Source organism: Cebidichthys violaceus, unplaced genomic scaffold (genome assembly GCF_023349555.1).
Source record: "Cebidichthys violaceus isolate CVI_PGR_0920_01 unplaced genomic scaffold, fCebVio1.0.p SCAF_164, whole genome shotgun sequence".
NCBI lineage: Eukaryota > Metazoa > Chordata > Actinopteri > Perciformes > Stichaeidae > Cebidichthys > Cebidichthys violaceus.
Window position 1 is genome coordinate 118,969 of NW_027176334.1, and position 13,479 is coordinate 132,447.

Sequence of the window (13,479 nt, forward strand, 5' to 3'; positions counted from 1 at the left end):
ATTGACATGAGACTAGCAGAGCAGGAGCCGGGGATTGAACCGCTGACCCTCTGATTGAAAGGCGGCCCTCTCCACTTAGCCACGGTCACCCAGATGTGTAACTCAGATAAACACATAAAAGTGTTATTTCTGCACATTGTGTGTCACCGATGTGTAATGGAAGTACCAGGTGACTGTAATGTCACCTGTAAATATTATTTATTTATTTAATATTGGCCATTGCAGACTTTGAACTACACATAAATACATTACCAAACACAATATAAATACTAAATATCAGGTGAACAGAAACCCCTTTTTCTGGACGGGGTATAGGTTTCTTTCCAGCTGAGCTGAGTCTTTTGCAATTATTAATATCCACCCACAATTTTACAGCACTAAATGCCTCGTAAAAGAAGGGAATGGACATGAGCTTTTTTTTCTAGAAGACAAGTTGTTAGTGTAGCCAAAGTAATGTTCAGTACTTGAGCTTTTCATTAAACTAACCCTGAGTTGAGTATCTCAGTAGTCCAGTATACCTATTCACTCTATTTAATCACCAAACACAGTGTAAATACTGCTGCAGTCATGCACAAACAGCAGTTATCAACTCCAGTTTCACTTTCGTTTTTCTTTTGAAGTTACAGAGCTCCTCCTGCCTCTGACTCACTGGTCGTGTTATTTTCATTTCATCATGGTTAAGTTTTGTTTTCCTTAGCTCACAGCAAAGTTTGCACAATGAACCACTCAAGTTTCGTTTCTGTCTGACAGAGCTGAGTCATAAAAAGCAGCTGACGGTTCTCCAGAGACATTATACCAAGATGTTTTCATGGGGAGAGAACTGCCAGCAGGGCTTTCGGTTGAGAGGTGGCTCAAATATCTCAACAGGCGATGGAGTTCACCTTTTAAACCTCGGCTTTGACATCACGGATCTGTCAGCAGGTCACAGCGTGCTCGCCTTCATCAAAAGCAACGCTGATGCTGCCATCATTCGCACAAAAGAGAGCAAAGATGGGGAGAGAGTCAGAGGAAAACAGAGTGAGCATAACTTCCTTCTGAGCTCTTGCAAAAATTAGTTTTCTTTTTTGCAGTAGTGACCTACAGTATAACAAGCTGCATCACTTACAATACCTGCTGTGTTCTTTCAGAGTTCGTGAAGTGTAAAGAGAAGATTCAGGCCGTGGGTTGTAGTGATGATGATGTGGTCACACTGCTTTCTAAGGAAGGAAAAGTTCTCTGTGTGGACACAACTACAACTCACACTTACATTCCAAAGTAAGGAGAAACTATTTGCAACAAAATGTGTGAAATGGTGCAAATTGTCTTACAAAATCTTCACTTGGGTTCATGCTAGTCAGCTCTGAGTGTTTGAGTTATTTTTTTTTTCTGTCTCTTGTCCTCTCAGGCCCCTGGAAGCTTTGTGTAACATATCGGTGTCTCAGATTGCTTGTGGGAGCCAGCACACAGTGGCCCTCACCAAAGGTACAGTGAAGTCTACAGTAAACTGCTACTAATGTACAAGCTTAAAGCTATTGGCTCCTACTACAATAGTCGTGGAAACTCTTCCTGGGGTCTAAAATAATTATAGGTAATAAACTAAATCAGTCACATACTACCAGTAATCACTGCTTTAACGTTTGAATCCCACAACTGCTTTTTGTAAACCCTTTGTTGTGTTGACTTGGTGTAAAACAACACCTCAGCCAGCGCTGAGACGGGATGGTAAATGTTGACTCAAAGTCCAATAGTGGCTGGTATCATGGCATAGTAAAAGATAATAATGACTATAACGATAACATCTGTTTATATAGCACTTGTGATTTACAAAAGGCATACAGGCCAGGGTTTCAGAAAAGTCATTTCTCCACAGGTGGTCAGGTGTATACATGGGGCCGGGATTCCAGGGGCCAGCTGGGTCTGGGGAGGAGCGAGCCCGGTGCCAGCTCCCCCCAACACATCCGATCTCTGTCAGCACTCCCCCTGGTCCAGGTGGCTGCAGGGGGAGAGCAGAGCTTCGCCCTCTCTGTGTCCGGAGCCGTGTTCGGCTGGGGTGCAAACGACCGCGGGCAGCTCGGGCTGGGAGACACAACAGGTAAAAAAGAAAAGAAAAGCAATCATTATATCTAATACTCTACTAATACTATTTCTGTTATATGTAAACCAGAATGTAATTTTTTTTGCCCAATAGACAGACCTACACCAACTCCTGTTCGTTACCTGAACACTAAGAAAACTATTTTCATTTCCTGTGGAAAGGACCACGCTGCCATTTTGACAAAGGTTAGACAAAAAAAAGCTCTCTGGCAAAAAAAATGTTAGGTGCCTCACCACTGCAGCCTAAACGCAGCACTAACTTCCTAGATTCCACCGAAATGGAAATATGTAACAATAAACAATAAATGTTAAACTATGTTTGTCTGGTTGCTTCCTCAGAATGGTGCAGTGTTCACATTTGGCTCTGGTCAATATGGACAGCTCGGGCACAACTCATTCGGCGATGAACTACGACCTTGGCTTGTTGCAGAGCTCTGGGGGGCAAAGGTCACCAAGATTGCATGTGGACGGTACGTTACAATTATAAACTCTTACGCAGTTATTCTGAGCCAATTCAGTCTCATTACTAATGCACTTCCAGCATGGCTTGACTATTTTATGCATCTTCCGATTGTGACTTTTTTTGCTTAGAAATGCCAAAGTCAAAGGCTCTATGTGAAGCATTTTACATGTATTAATCACTTTGTATTGCAAATGTGTGAACGGATTGTTGCGTAACTTAAAAACTGAGACATCCCTGACCTTCTGGGTTGCCTATAACAGCATGTGGACCGATTTCTATGTAAAGGAATTGGGATGGTTTTGCCCTGACAATAAGCGGGATGAGACGTTTATATGCACAGAGTGCCTTGCCTCTCTTCAGCTCCCCTACAGCGCCGACAGTGTGTAGCTAACGTAGCAAAATACTCTTTTGAGTGGCTGTTCTGCCCGGTAAATTGGCAAGCTTTCCATTTGCAAATTACGTTATCAGCTAGCGTTACAAAACTACCAACGTCAGATCCACGCAGCTAAGTAGCAGCTAGCTTACCAACCTTAGTTTGCTTGCCGCTAATGTTATCGCTAGCATGTGCGCTAGCAACAGTAGTTCACTTAATGGCCACCGTTGTCATTAATAACAAGGATTTTCTGAAAACTCCACGTAATACCTTGAAACATATTTTCAAATTAGTTTGCCAGACCTGTTAGGTTCAGGCGAACGCTTCAAAATGGCACAGAGAGCAGGTAGAGAACGGCAATCAAATGTTGCATATCTCCATGAGAATGTTGTTAAATAATCTTACATTTCAAAAAAAAGTTAAAATACTGTTTTGCGTTGTAACATCATCTCAATCAGGCATCACACATTAGTGCTGACGGACTCCAAGAGGGTCTACTCCTTCGGGTGTGGAGCGCAGGGGCAGCTGGGACACGGAGAGGAGAGTCATCCGTCCATGCCGCTACCGGTTCAACTGCCACAGGGTAACTACGTTCCTAAAATAACTAAATTAATTCCATTTTTATTTCAGAGACAGAGATAACTTTTATTCTATTATCATTCCAGACACCACTAATGGTCCTAAAATTGGAAACGTCTACGCAGGAGGAAACTGTTCATTTGCAACGTCCACGTCTGTTAAGGTACCAACACAAATACATACAGTACATATTATAATTGTGGGAGGTGTAACAATACCTTAACCCCAATTCATACATATGAAGTCATTGTTCGACACCAAAGATGAACCTTGTTTCTTTCACAGGAAAGAACTGCCAGTGTCAGCAATGTAACACATGATGTGATTGACAAATGGGTCTCTGGATGTAATTCAAAGTCATGGAAAAAGATCAAATGGTAAGTACAATGCATGTATCACATATAACTGGTTGTCTGTTAAATCTAATAATACTCTATTCTCAGTGTTATTGACTGTCACAACTTAAGTGAATCATTTGGTTCCAAAGCTTTTAACAGTTTTCTCAGTGCAACGGACTGAAAATGTTAAATCTTCACAGGGAAATCCACATGACGTTCTCCTCTGCATCCTGTCTGAATACAAGCTTCCTTGAGCAAAGGTGAACACAGTATTGCTTTGCATGAACACTTCTTCTCACGTGATAAATGTCAATGGCGTTGGTGACCTCTTGTTTGTGCCATTATCAGGTTGAACTTTCAGTTTGTCCAATTACTGGTTTATGGCCGAACACCACTGTGCCTGAGTACCTGTTCTGAATGTGAGCTTAGTTTATTTATTTATTGTTTGTGTTTTTAGCAAAGACAAACATTTCCAGACTTCACCAAAGTACTCAGGCTTGAACTTGTCAGTCGCACGACTCGCTTTCGAGAAACTGGTGAAGAAGGACAAGGTTTTCGCCGAGGTATGTAACTAAAGTGTGTATAATGTGCACGAAGGGTTTCAAAGTGATCTACTTTGAGTATCCCGTATGTGTTGCTGTTAAAAATGGTACATTGAGATAAACTCTATAATTACTCTCAATACAGGTTCATAATCGTCTGCTAACTTGTCTGAGGCGTTTCAAAAAAATGACCAAATCCCGTTGTTTTTCCCTTTCTGTCCTTTTCAAACCAACAGGTCGAGGCTGCTGTCCTGCTCTTGCTTCCTTCCCTTGATAAGAAGCCATTGGGGGTGGAGGGGTTGAGGATCTACCTGCTTCTCAATGAGCTCCTGCATGTGATCCAGAGCCACGAACAGCGTCGAACGAGCACAACTCTCGCCGAGGCGGTCGCTGCTGCCGTCCTAAACTTGTCTCCTGACAGTCTCCAGGTCATAGGTACTGTCACATCACTAAAATATTGTTCATGATAAACATTGTACATTAAAGTTAAAATCCTTGGAGGTGTCCGGTTCCGGCACTGAGAAGTCTGTGAAGCATTCTCAATGAACTTCGGGAATTCAGAAGAGATAACAGGGTACAACTTACTGACATCAAACAAGAATTGAAGAGAGCAAATGACAGATTGGACGAGGCAGAGGGGAGAATTGATGTATCTGAGACTGTGCGTCAAGCAACATCAGCGCTAATCAAGCGGCTAACCCAAACTTATCTGGAAGCCAGGCTGATAGACCAGGAGGGCCGAGCACGTAGGGATAATTTAAGGATTTACGGAATACCCGAAGATAAAGAGGGCACTGATATGGCTGGTTTTCTGGATAACCTGCTAAAAAATGCACTCGACCTTCCCTGTGACAGAGATCTCAGAATAGAACGGGCACACCAAGTACTGGCACCAAAGCCCAACCGCCAGCAGGCAATGCCCCGATCTATATTGGTCAAGTAATTAAAGGAGTCGGGACTTGTTAATTAGCTTGTTATCCATGGTTTGTTTTATTTAAATTTTGTGTGGATTTTGGCTAGCATGCGGCCACACTTCAGGGTCCCACCACTAACGCGACATGGGACTTTCCCTTATGGAGGAACATCAGGTGATCGCTGCACATATTAAACCATATTCAACAGAATAATCTTGAAGCCTACCTAGTCAGTCTGGATGCTGTGTAGGCCTTTGATTCAGTGAGCTGGCTTTTCTTATATAAAGTCCTTGAAAGATTTGGCATGCACAACAATTTTATTAAAGGCATTTGCACACTATATGCTCAACCATCAGCCTGAATAACAATAAATGGGTATCTCTCAGATACCATTACATTAGAGCGTGGATCAAGAGAGGGATGCTCAATATCTCCATTGCTTTTTGCACTTTATATAGAGCCTCTAGTTTCAAGTCTTCTTCAATACAGCATGATGCTCATTGAGTAAATTATGGTCCATTTAGAGTCAAACAGACCATAAAGCAAGGTATGCTTTAGGGTGGTCTTACTGTGATTGACAGGTCGCTACCACGACATTACCTGGCCTGGGATTTGTCCGTGTTTTGGTCTTACAACTTTAACTCTTTCACAGTGTGTTTTCAGTTCATAAAAGTTCATTTTAACATAAAATGTCTTGTTCAGCATTTGGTTGTACTTCGCTCCACCCTCTTGTGTCACTTCTGGTTGCTAAAAGCCAAGACGGCGACGGCCAAAAAGTCTACCATAACTTCTAATCTAATATAAAAGGCTAGCGTACGTTCTGTTTGTTTTACTGATGAGAGGGAAAAAAAGAAAGCCTGTTAATTCCACCTGAATACATATGTTTTGTCTCATTTATGAAATAGTTGATGTGTATATGTTTGCAATAACACATGCATGAAACAAAGCTGTGATTTATCAAACGTATATCTCTTTGAAACCGCTGGTTTACCGATTCAAGATAATACAAGGTGATGTAGAAATGGCAGTAAAAATGGTCAACGTTGCTTTAAGATATGTCTGCGACATCTGCTCAGCTGTTAAATGCTCACTGGCGTTAATGTCTGCAAATCTCCATGTTGTCTTCCTCAGGGGACTGGTGGTCCTCACTGCCGCCCTCCACCATGGTTGAACATGTTAATGTGTGGAAGCAGGCCCTCTCAGTGATCCTATCCTTAAAGCCTGTTCCTCGCAACTCTGGAGTCAGAAACCTGCTGCTAGTACTCCAGTACATGTACAACGTTAGTATCACTTATTGGCCATGTTTTCTATGAACGTCACAGCATAATAATCCTATACACTTTTTAATTTGATGAACGTTTCCCCTAATAAACACTTGTTTAAAAGGCCAACAGCAGGACTGCAGAACCTCACAGGGTGCCAGAAATCGACTTCTGTTTGTTGATTGACAAAAACTTTCTCATTGGGGATCTGGAGCTTTGGATTTTTCGGTCGCAACTCAAGGTAAAAATAATACATGGTTAAATAGTTGGTGAGGTAAAGCCATGATGCTGTCCCTCCTTCTGGGAGGATGATCTGTAATCTTGTTTTCTTTTTTTCTCCCCTTTTCAGGATTTGCATATTGAGCCACTTATCCTGTGTAGCTTTCCAATTCTGATGGATCTGGAGTCAAAGAAATTTGTTTTTGACGTGAATGCTGAGTACACCAAGGTAACTAAAACCTTAAACATGTTTCATGAGAACTAGCTTTTACACGCAATACCGTCAGCCTCAAGAAATCTGTTTTTTTCAATGTGTGTCATTGCAGTATGATACATGTTCTCTGTGTGAGAAACACCGAAGTTAGCTGACAGTCACACAACACGAAAATGGTGTAATAATGAAATCTTGAACTGTATTCCAGAAGAAAGAACAATACCCTTTGGATATTTTTGGGGGATTGGAATGCGTTCCCCTACTGCCTCATTACCAGTATTTTGATCTGGCCCTGAAGCGAGCATCGGTTTTGGAAGACACCTTTGAACAACTTGCTGCTGCTGATCCCGATGACTACAAGTTACCACTTGCGGTAAACATATATTTGGATCTGATAGCCACAAGTCCCACTTCAAATCTTGCATTGTTGTATAGGTACTCTTGTATAAGCTACTGTACCAGGAGGAACACTTAGTTTGTGCCATTTTGTCCTCCAGGTTTATTTTGATGAAAACTTCACAGATGTAGATGATCAGTATCTCTACAGAAAAGACTTTTTTCGCGAAGTGTTTCACGAGATGATGTCAGCTGAATCTAGGATGTTCATGTTCAATGACTCCAAAACATTGGCATGGTTCCCCTCCAAAGTAAGACTTTACATCTTCATTCAGGAAAACAAGTATTCAATTCAGAACTTAAATTATTATCCTATTTTGTTTCTAGTTTTCTGATATAAGTTTTGTCTTCCATCAACACCAGGCAACAGAGGAGGACCAGAGATACTTCCAGTTTGGGGTTCTGTGTGGATTGGCTTTGTACAACCAGTACATCATACACTTACCCTTCCCACTGGCTCTGTTCAAAAAGCTGCTGGGTGTAAAGCCCTCATTATGGGACATGATTGAATTCAGCCCATGCGTTGGAGAGTAAGAGGAAATTAATATATATTTTAATCACAAATGTTTGGTTACAGTTGCTGATGTCTGGTCAGAACATACTGTAAACCCTTTTTGATAGCTTATGTATTATTCTCTTTTATTTTGCTTTTAGGAGTCTGCTGAACATCCTGGAAGTCTATGATGATGATGTCATAAAAAACCTTTACATGGATTTTGTAGTATGTGTTTTACAGATAGTCAATAACATGTCATTCCTCCTCTTTCTGAAATCTATCATCATTTCTCAAAGCAGTAATATCACTATCTTCTTCTTTCTGTTAACTGATCAACAGATCGACTGGGATGGCACAGAGGTTGACCTTGATCCTAAAAATCCTGAGAAGCCACTGACGGGGGAAAATAAGTAATGACCATGCATTTTTGTGACTTTCTTGTGTGCTTTATTATTTGACAATAATTGAAGGAAAACACTTAATCAGCATTAATACATGAGTACACATCAAACGTTTCTGGCAGAGGCTGTTTTTAACACACCGGATGGTTTGTTACACAGAACTATTTGAGAAACAGTCAATGGAAAGTGTTTGGAAAAGGGCAGGCACTTTCAAAAAACAGTAGCAGGTGATTTAATGAACCATCTGTATTACCGTCTATCATCGGCCAACTTCAACCAATCAGCAGACTATCAGCCGAACCAGTTGGTAAAACAAACTCTTGCCGAAGCCACTCAGGAGAAGAGCAAAACCATCTTTCCCACCTAGAAAAGCCTTCAATGTCGTTCACTGTTCTTCTTTCAATGAAAAAATACTTTCCAGTTCTGATATAACTGATCCTGTTAAGAAATGTCTCTGAAATTGTCTTTCTGCTGCAGACCTGAACAAAATCATGCTTTAATTTACTTCCATCTGTCTTGATTTTTGTAACACTATAATTGGCACTTATTAAAAAATAAATTGAAACTCAGTCTTATTATGCTTATTGACGTGAAGGAACTAATGCAGATATCCTCAAAGCAATTCTTTAGGGCAACCAAACTATTATCAGAAGAGTTGACATTTAACTGTGTATCATCTGCATAGAAATGAAAAGTTTTATAATATCTACTTATTTTGTGAACAAGAAGAGGCATGTTAAAGAGAAAAGAATGGGGCCCAGAGTCAATCCTTGAGGTATACCACAAGTAAGTTTTGTGGACGAGGAAATTAAGCTACTATAGTTCCACAGGAAAATACAGAGACATAGGATTTCTATCACTCACTCGCTGCTCCGACCTTTTTGTTGAAATTAAACTTTAATCTGCTAAACAGGAAGGAGTTTGTGGATGCCTACGTGACTCATGCCTTCAACACATCAGTGGAAGGCGTGTTTCAGGAGTTCAAGCGAGGCTTCTTCCAGGTGTGTGACCAGGATTTGGTGAAGCTGTTCCGACCAAAGGAGCTGCAGGAAGTGCTGGTGGGCAAAGACTTCCATGACTGGGCAAAGCTGAAACAGGTACAGTCTAAAACAAGAGCTCTTTGCATTCTAGTTTTCTCTACAACTGATTTAGTGCATCCTCGTCCCAGCACCGCGCTTGATTTGAATACTAAAAATTATCTTTAACAGAAGTAATTGTAACAAGTCTGTTTCACTGTAATTAGAACACAGGTTATGAGGGGGTGTACAATACCACACCACCACACCCCACCATACAGATGTTTTGGGAGGTTTTTGATGAACTAACTGAGGATCAGAAGAAAGCTTTCCTTTGTAAGTATTGTACCTGATTTTGACATTTAAAAACAATTAAAATGTATTATTTTGACTAGACTTGCTATATACGTGCTGAATCAAGAGAAAGCAAATAATCATCTGAATCTTCGTATCAATATTGTTTTATCAACCAGAACTGTTTTAATCTAGATGGTTCATAAATGGTTTTACATTCATTGTTCTGTCAGCCCGCTCTCAAACAATTTGTAAGTCATTTTGCATGGAAGAACGCAGTTTTTGCGTGTCATTTGTATGCCATGTAGTCTGTACTGAGTGTAATGTAAATGCATCCACGTTTTATGCTACGTTCTCAACAAGTGCCTGGAGACCGGTGTTTGAGACAGGGTCATAAAGTTTTTGTTTTTTTAAAGCACTGTTAACGGCATAAGTGACATGTTCTCCTGTTTTCATATGTATTTTATTTAGTTTAGGTACTTATTTAAGCCCAACCATGATGTCTATCCTAAACCTAAGTAAATGGTTTTGTTGTGTTAACCTTAATGCGGCCGTTACCGTAGTTTTGTTGCCTAAACATAACTGCGTTTGTTTCATGGTGAGAAAAGCCTAATGCGACGCGTGGGAATATAATTTTATACACCTTCCCATGAGATCGGGTTGAGTCTGTACACTCGGTATCTGGTATCTCTTTTGTCGGAAAAAATGCCCTTGCGGAGTGGGTGATGTTTTACCAGCAACTTTGATTGCCTGGAGTCAATCAAACAACTGTTCTCCTTAGCATAAACAGCGACAACATTATATCTAGCTCAACAGTTTGACTTTGGGGAAGGGCAGTGCAAAGCTTAACACTTAGGATGTCACAAAAATAAATGAAAAGGCAAGAAACTCACTGATTACCACTTTCCCCTCCACTAGGGTTCGTGACTGGCTTTGAAAGGGTGCCCATTCTTGGCATGGAAAAGATCAAGATGACAGTCAAAGTTAAAGGAGTTGGGGACCTCTGTTATGACAAGTACTACCCTCACACACATACATGTTACTCAGTTCTGGAGCTGCCCTTATATTCAACCAAGGAGATCATGCAAAGCAAGCTTACTGAGGCCCTGAGCAACAGTAGAAGAATCTACAAGTGATGGAGGGTCTGCACTGTGACTGTATCTGTACTGAACAGAGGACTTAACATTGTAATAGAGCACTTTGTGAATAGAGCACTTTGAAAATGGCCAAACAAGGAGCAGCCTTTGTAGCTACTGCTAATGTAACTGTGTATTAGCAAACGTGAAGGGTTTTATATTCTTTACAATGAAGATGTGTGGTGGATGTACATAAAAAAAGCATGGCTCATAGTGAAAACATGGATATAGATAGTGTATATGTATAAACTGTATTTGTTACAGGGGAATCTTAAGTGATTTTACAAGCGTCTCATCTCCTCAGGTAATAAAGAGTGTGATAGAGTTTGTTATTTTGGGGCCAAGTTGCACAAAAAGTATTCCATACAAAATAGATCTCTACTGTAAAGACTTTAAGAAAATGTTTGTGACATGTAACATTTTTTCATGTTGGCGCAATAAAAAATTAAACTGGTTTAATTCAAATGCAGCATCTCTTGCATAACTCCAGACACTAAAACTTTGGGCACAACAGTCCACTTGTTGAGGGTGCATACATTGATAATAAAGATAGAAACTCAACACATTTTCACGAATACACAGTGACTTAAAGAGCTGTCCTCATTCTTATTGTTGTAGATAGCCAGCTGGGTTAATATAAGTTGAAGTGAAATAATGCAACTCATATGAGATAAACATATATGTTAAGACATATATAAAGTAAGTGTAGGAGCTATTTATTTGATGTTAGTATTTTGTTATTTAATTCACAAGTAGTATTGTTTAATTATTGTAGATGTTTGCTTATTTAGGTTAGATTGTTTGTTTGATATATTAAGATTGCGTTTTCTCTTTAATAGTCATTTGTTTAGTTTATATTATTTTTTGTTGTTTAAGTGTACTAAGTTTTGGGTTAGTTCGTTTGTTAGTTCTTTGGGTAACACTGTGGGCACCTGTGGTTATACATTGGAGTAGGTAGGTAGGACCAGCATGCACCAGGGTGGGCCTTTAGTTTTTTTACCAGCGCAGGGGAGACAGCGACGCAAGTTTGCTTTGTTCTTTTTGTTTGTTTACTTGTTTTTGTTTGGTTTACCAAATAAATAAGAAAAATCGGAATCCTGTATGGACATTCAACTCTTTTCTGCCTGCGTAAACTACAAACCACGGCGCATCAGTGGCCTTTGATTATTGTTTCTTTTATTTTGATTTATTGGACAAATGGCCACTACAGTAAGAATTACCTTCTATATTTTATGGTGGGATGTAAAAACACCATCTGCCCTTATACTGTTCAGTGGATTACTAAGCTTGGATACATAGCAATATTTGACAATTTTCCATTTTCATGGGTATTATGTTATACTACAAAGATGGATAGCATTCAGTGATGAACCCCTCTAATTTGAACCAATAGGATTTCTTGAAGAGCCTATTTTTTTCCAATTCACTTATTATTTTCAGCAATTAAACTGTGTACTGTTATACGACTGTTTTTATTTGTTTTGCATTTGTCCGTCCGTCTCATTCTCATGAACGCCATATCTCAGTAAGATAATGAGCAAATTTCTTGAAATTTGGTACAAACGTTCACCTGGACTCAAGGATAAACTGATGAGAATTTAGTGGCCAAAGGTCAAAGTCACTGTGACCTCACAAAACACAATGGCCATAACTAAGAATTAATATACTAATTATGACAATTTGATAAAGTAATGATATTTTGGAAAGACATAGTTAACGTTAGTTTACTCCCTGTTTACTCCCTAACCTTTTTCATTTTTTTATATAAATTTGCAGATGAATGAAACTATTGATATAGACTTGAGTATGAAGGTAGATTTGTGTCTTTATTACGCAAACAAAAAAATATGTTTTGAAAGCAAATTTCTCGCACTGCAATCAAAAATCAAGTTTGTAAGTGAAAATATATAAACTGAGAATAAATTATTTGTTAGTTTTGCTTATGAAACTAATTTTTGGTTGCAAAACAAAAACCTTTGCTTTCAAAACGAAAAGCTACGGTTTCAAAACCAAAACCAAAACGTAAAGCTACGAGTTGAGTTTGGACGTAGTGGGCGGGGCATACGCTACTGAATGAGCCAGGAGTTTCTATTGGTGGGTTTGACTTACGTTACATGCACGCAGAAAAAGAGACTCTACGACACTAACAACATGAAAACAAAGTGAAGTGCTAACAGAGCAATATAATGTCAACTTACCTCCATGCCGCTCATCACAGTAACCTCTACAGTGGAAGTAGATGCCGGGATCCAAGTCGAACCCACCAATAGAAACTCCAGAAGAGGCATGTTAACAATCACAATATAAATTCTAAATATCAATGTTTTTTTTGTCAGTATCTGACATTCGGTTGGATTTGGTAATTTGCAATTATTAATATCCACCCACAATTTTACAGCACTAAATGCCTCATAGAAGAAGGGAAGCTTTTTTCTTCTTCTAGAAAACAAGTTGTTAGTGTAGCCAAAGTAATGTTCAGTACTTGAGCTTTTCATTAAACTAACCCTGAGTTGAGTATCTCAGTAGTCCAGTATACCTATTCACTCTATTTAATCACCAAACACAGTGTAAATACTGCTGCAGTCATGCACAAACAGCAGTTATCAACTCCAGTTTCACTTTCGTTTTTCTTTTGAAGTTACAGAGCTCCTCCTGCCTCTGACTCACTGGGCGTGTTATTTTCGTTTCATCACGGTTATAAGTTTCGTTTTCCTTAGCTCACAGCAATATGCACAATGAACCACTCAAGTTTTGTTTTTGAGT

At 39.6% G+C, this 13,479-nt stretch overlaps 1 protein-coding gene across 1 annotated transcript; it reads left to right on the top strand.

Annotated features, from left to right (window-relative positions):
- Nucleotides 1-800: 800 nt before the first annotated feature.
- On the top strand, nt 801-11,170 carry LOC137873394 (probable E3 ubiquitin-protein ligase HERC3). Its single transcript, XM_068711617.1, has 23 exons — nt 801-1,017; nt 1,128-1,254; nt 1,385-1,461; nt 1,850-2,071; nt 2,168-2,259; nt 2,413-2,543; nt 3,368-3,492; nt 3,575-3,651; nt 3,774-3,865; nt 4,027-4,086; nt 4,284-4,389; nt 4,605-4,803; nt 6,414-6,562; nt 6,669-6,785; nt 6,894-6,992; nt 7,186-7,350; nt 7,475-7,624; nt 7,737-7,903; nt 8,028-8,094; nt 8,209-8,279; nt 9,184-9,367; nt 9,514-9,622; nt 10,499-11,170. The coding sequence occupies exons 1-23, from the start codon at nt 801-803 to the stop codon at nt 10,714-10,716; spliced, it is 3,021 nt and encodes a 1,006-aa protein (XP_068567718.1). The 3' UTR covers nt 10,717-11,170.
- Nucleotides 11,171-13,479: the final 2,309 nt, after the last annotated feature.

Bases quoted from the DNA above. Each gene is read 5' to 3' on its own strand.
- LOC137873394 (XM_068711617.1), top strand. From the start codon at position 801: ATGTTTTCATGGGGAGAGAACTGCCAGCAGGGCTTTCGGTTGAGAGGT. The intron at 2,544-3,367 runs GTACGTTACAAT...CATCTCAATCAG, and splicing joins ACCAAGATTGCATGTGGACG to GCATCACACATTAGTGCTGA. The intron at 4,087-4,283 runs GTGAACACAGTA...TTGTGTTTTTAG, and splicing joins ACAAGCTTCCTTGAGCAAAG to CAAAGACAAACATTTCCAGA.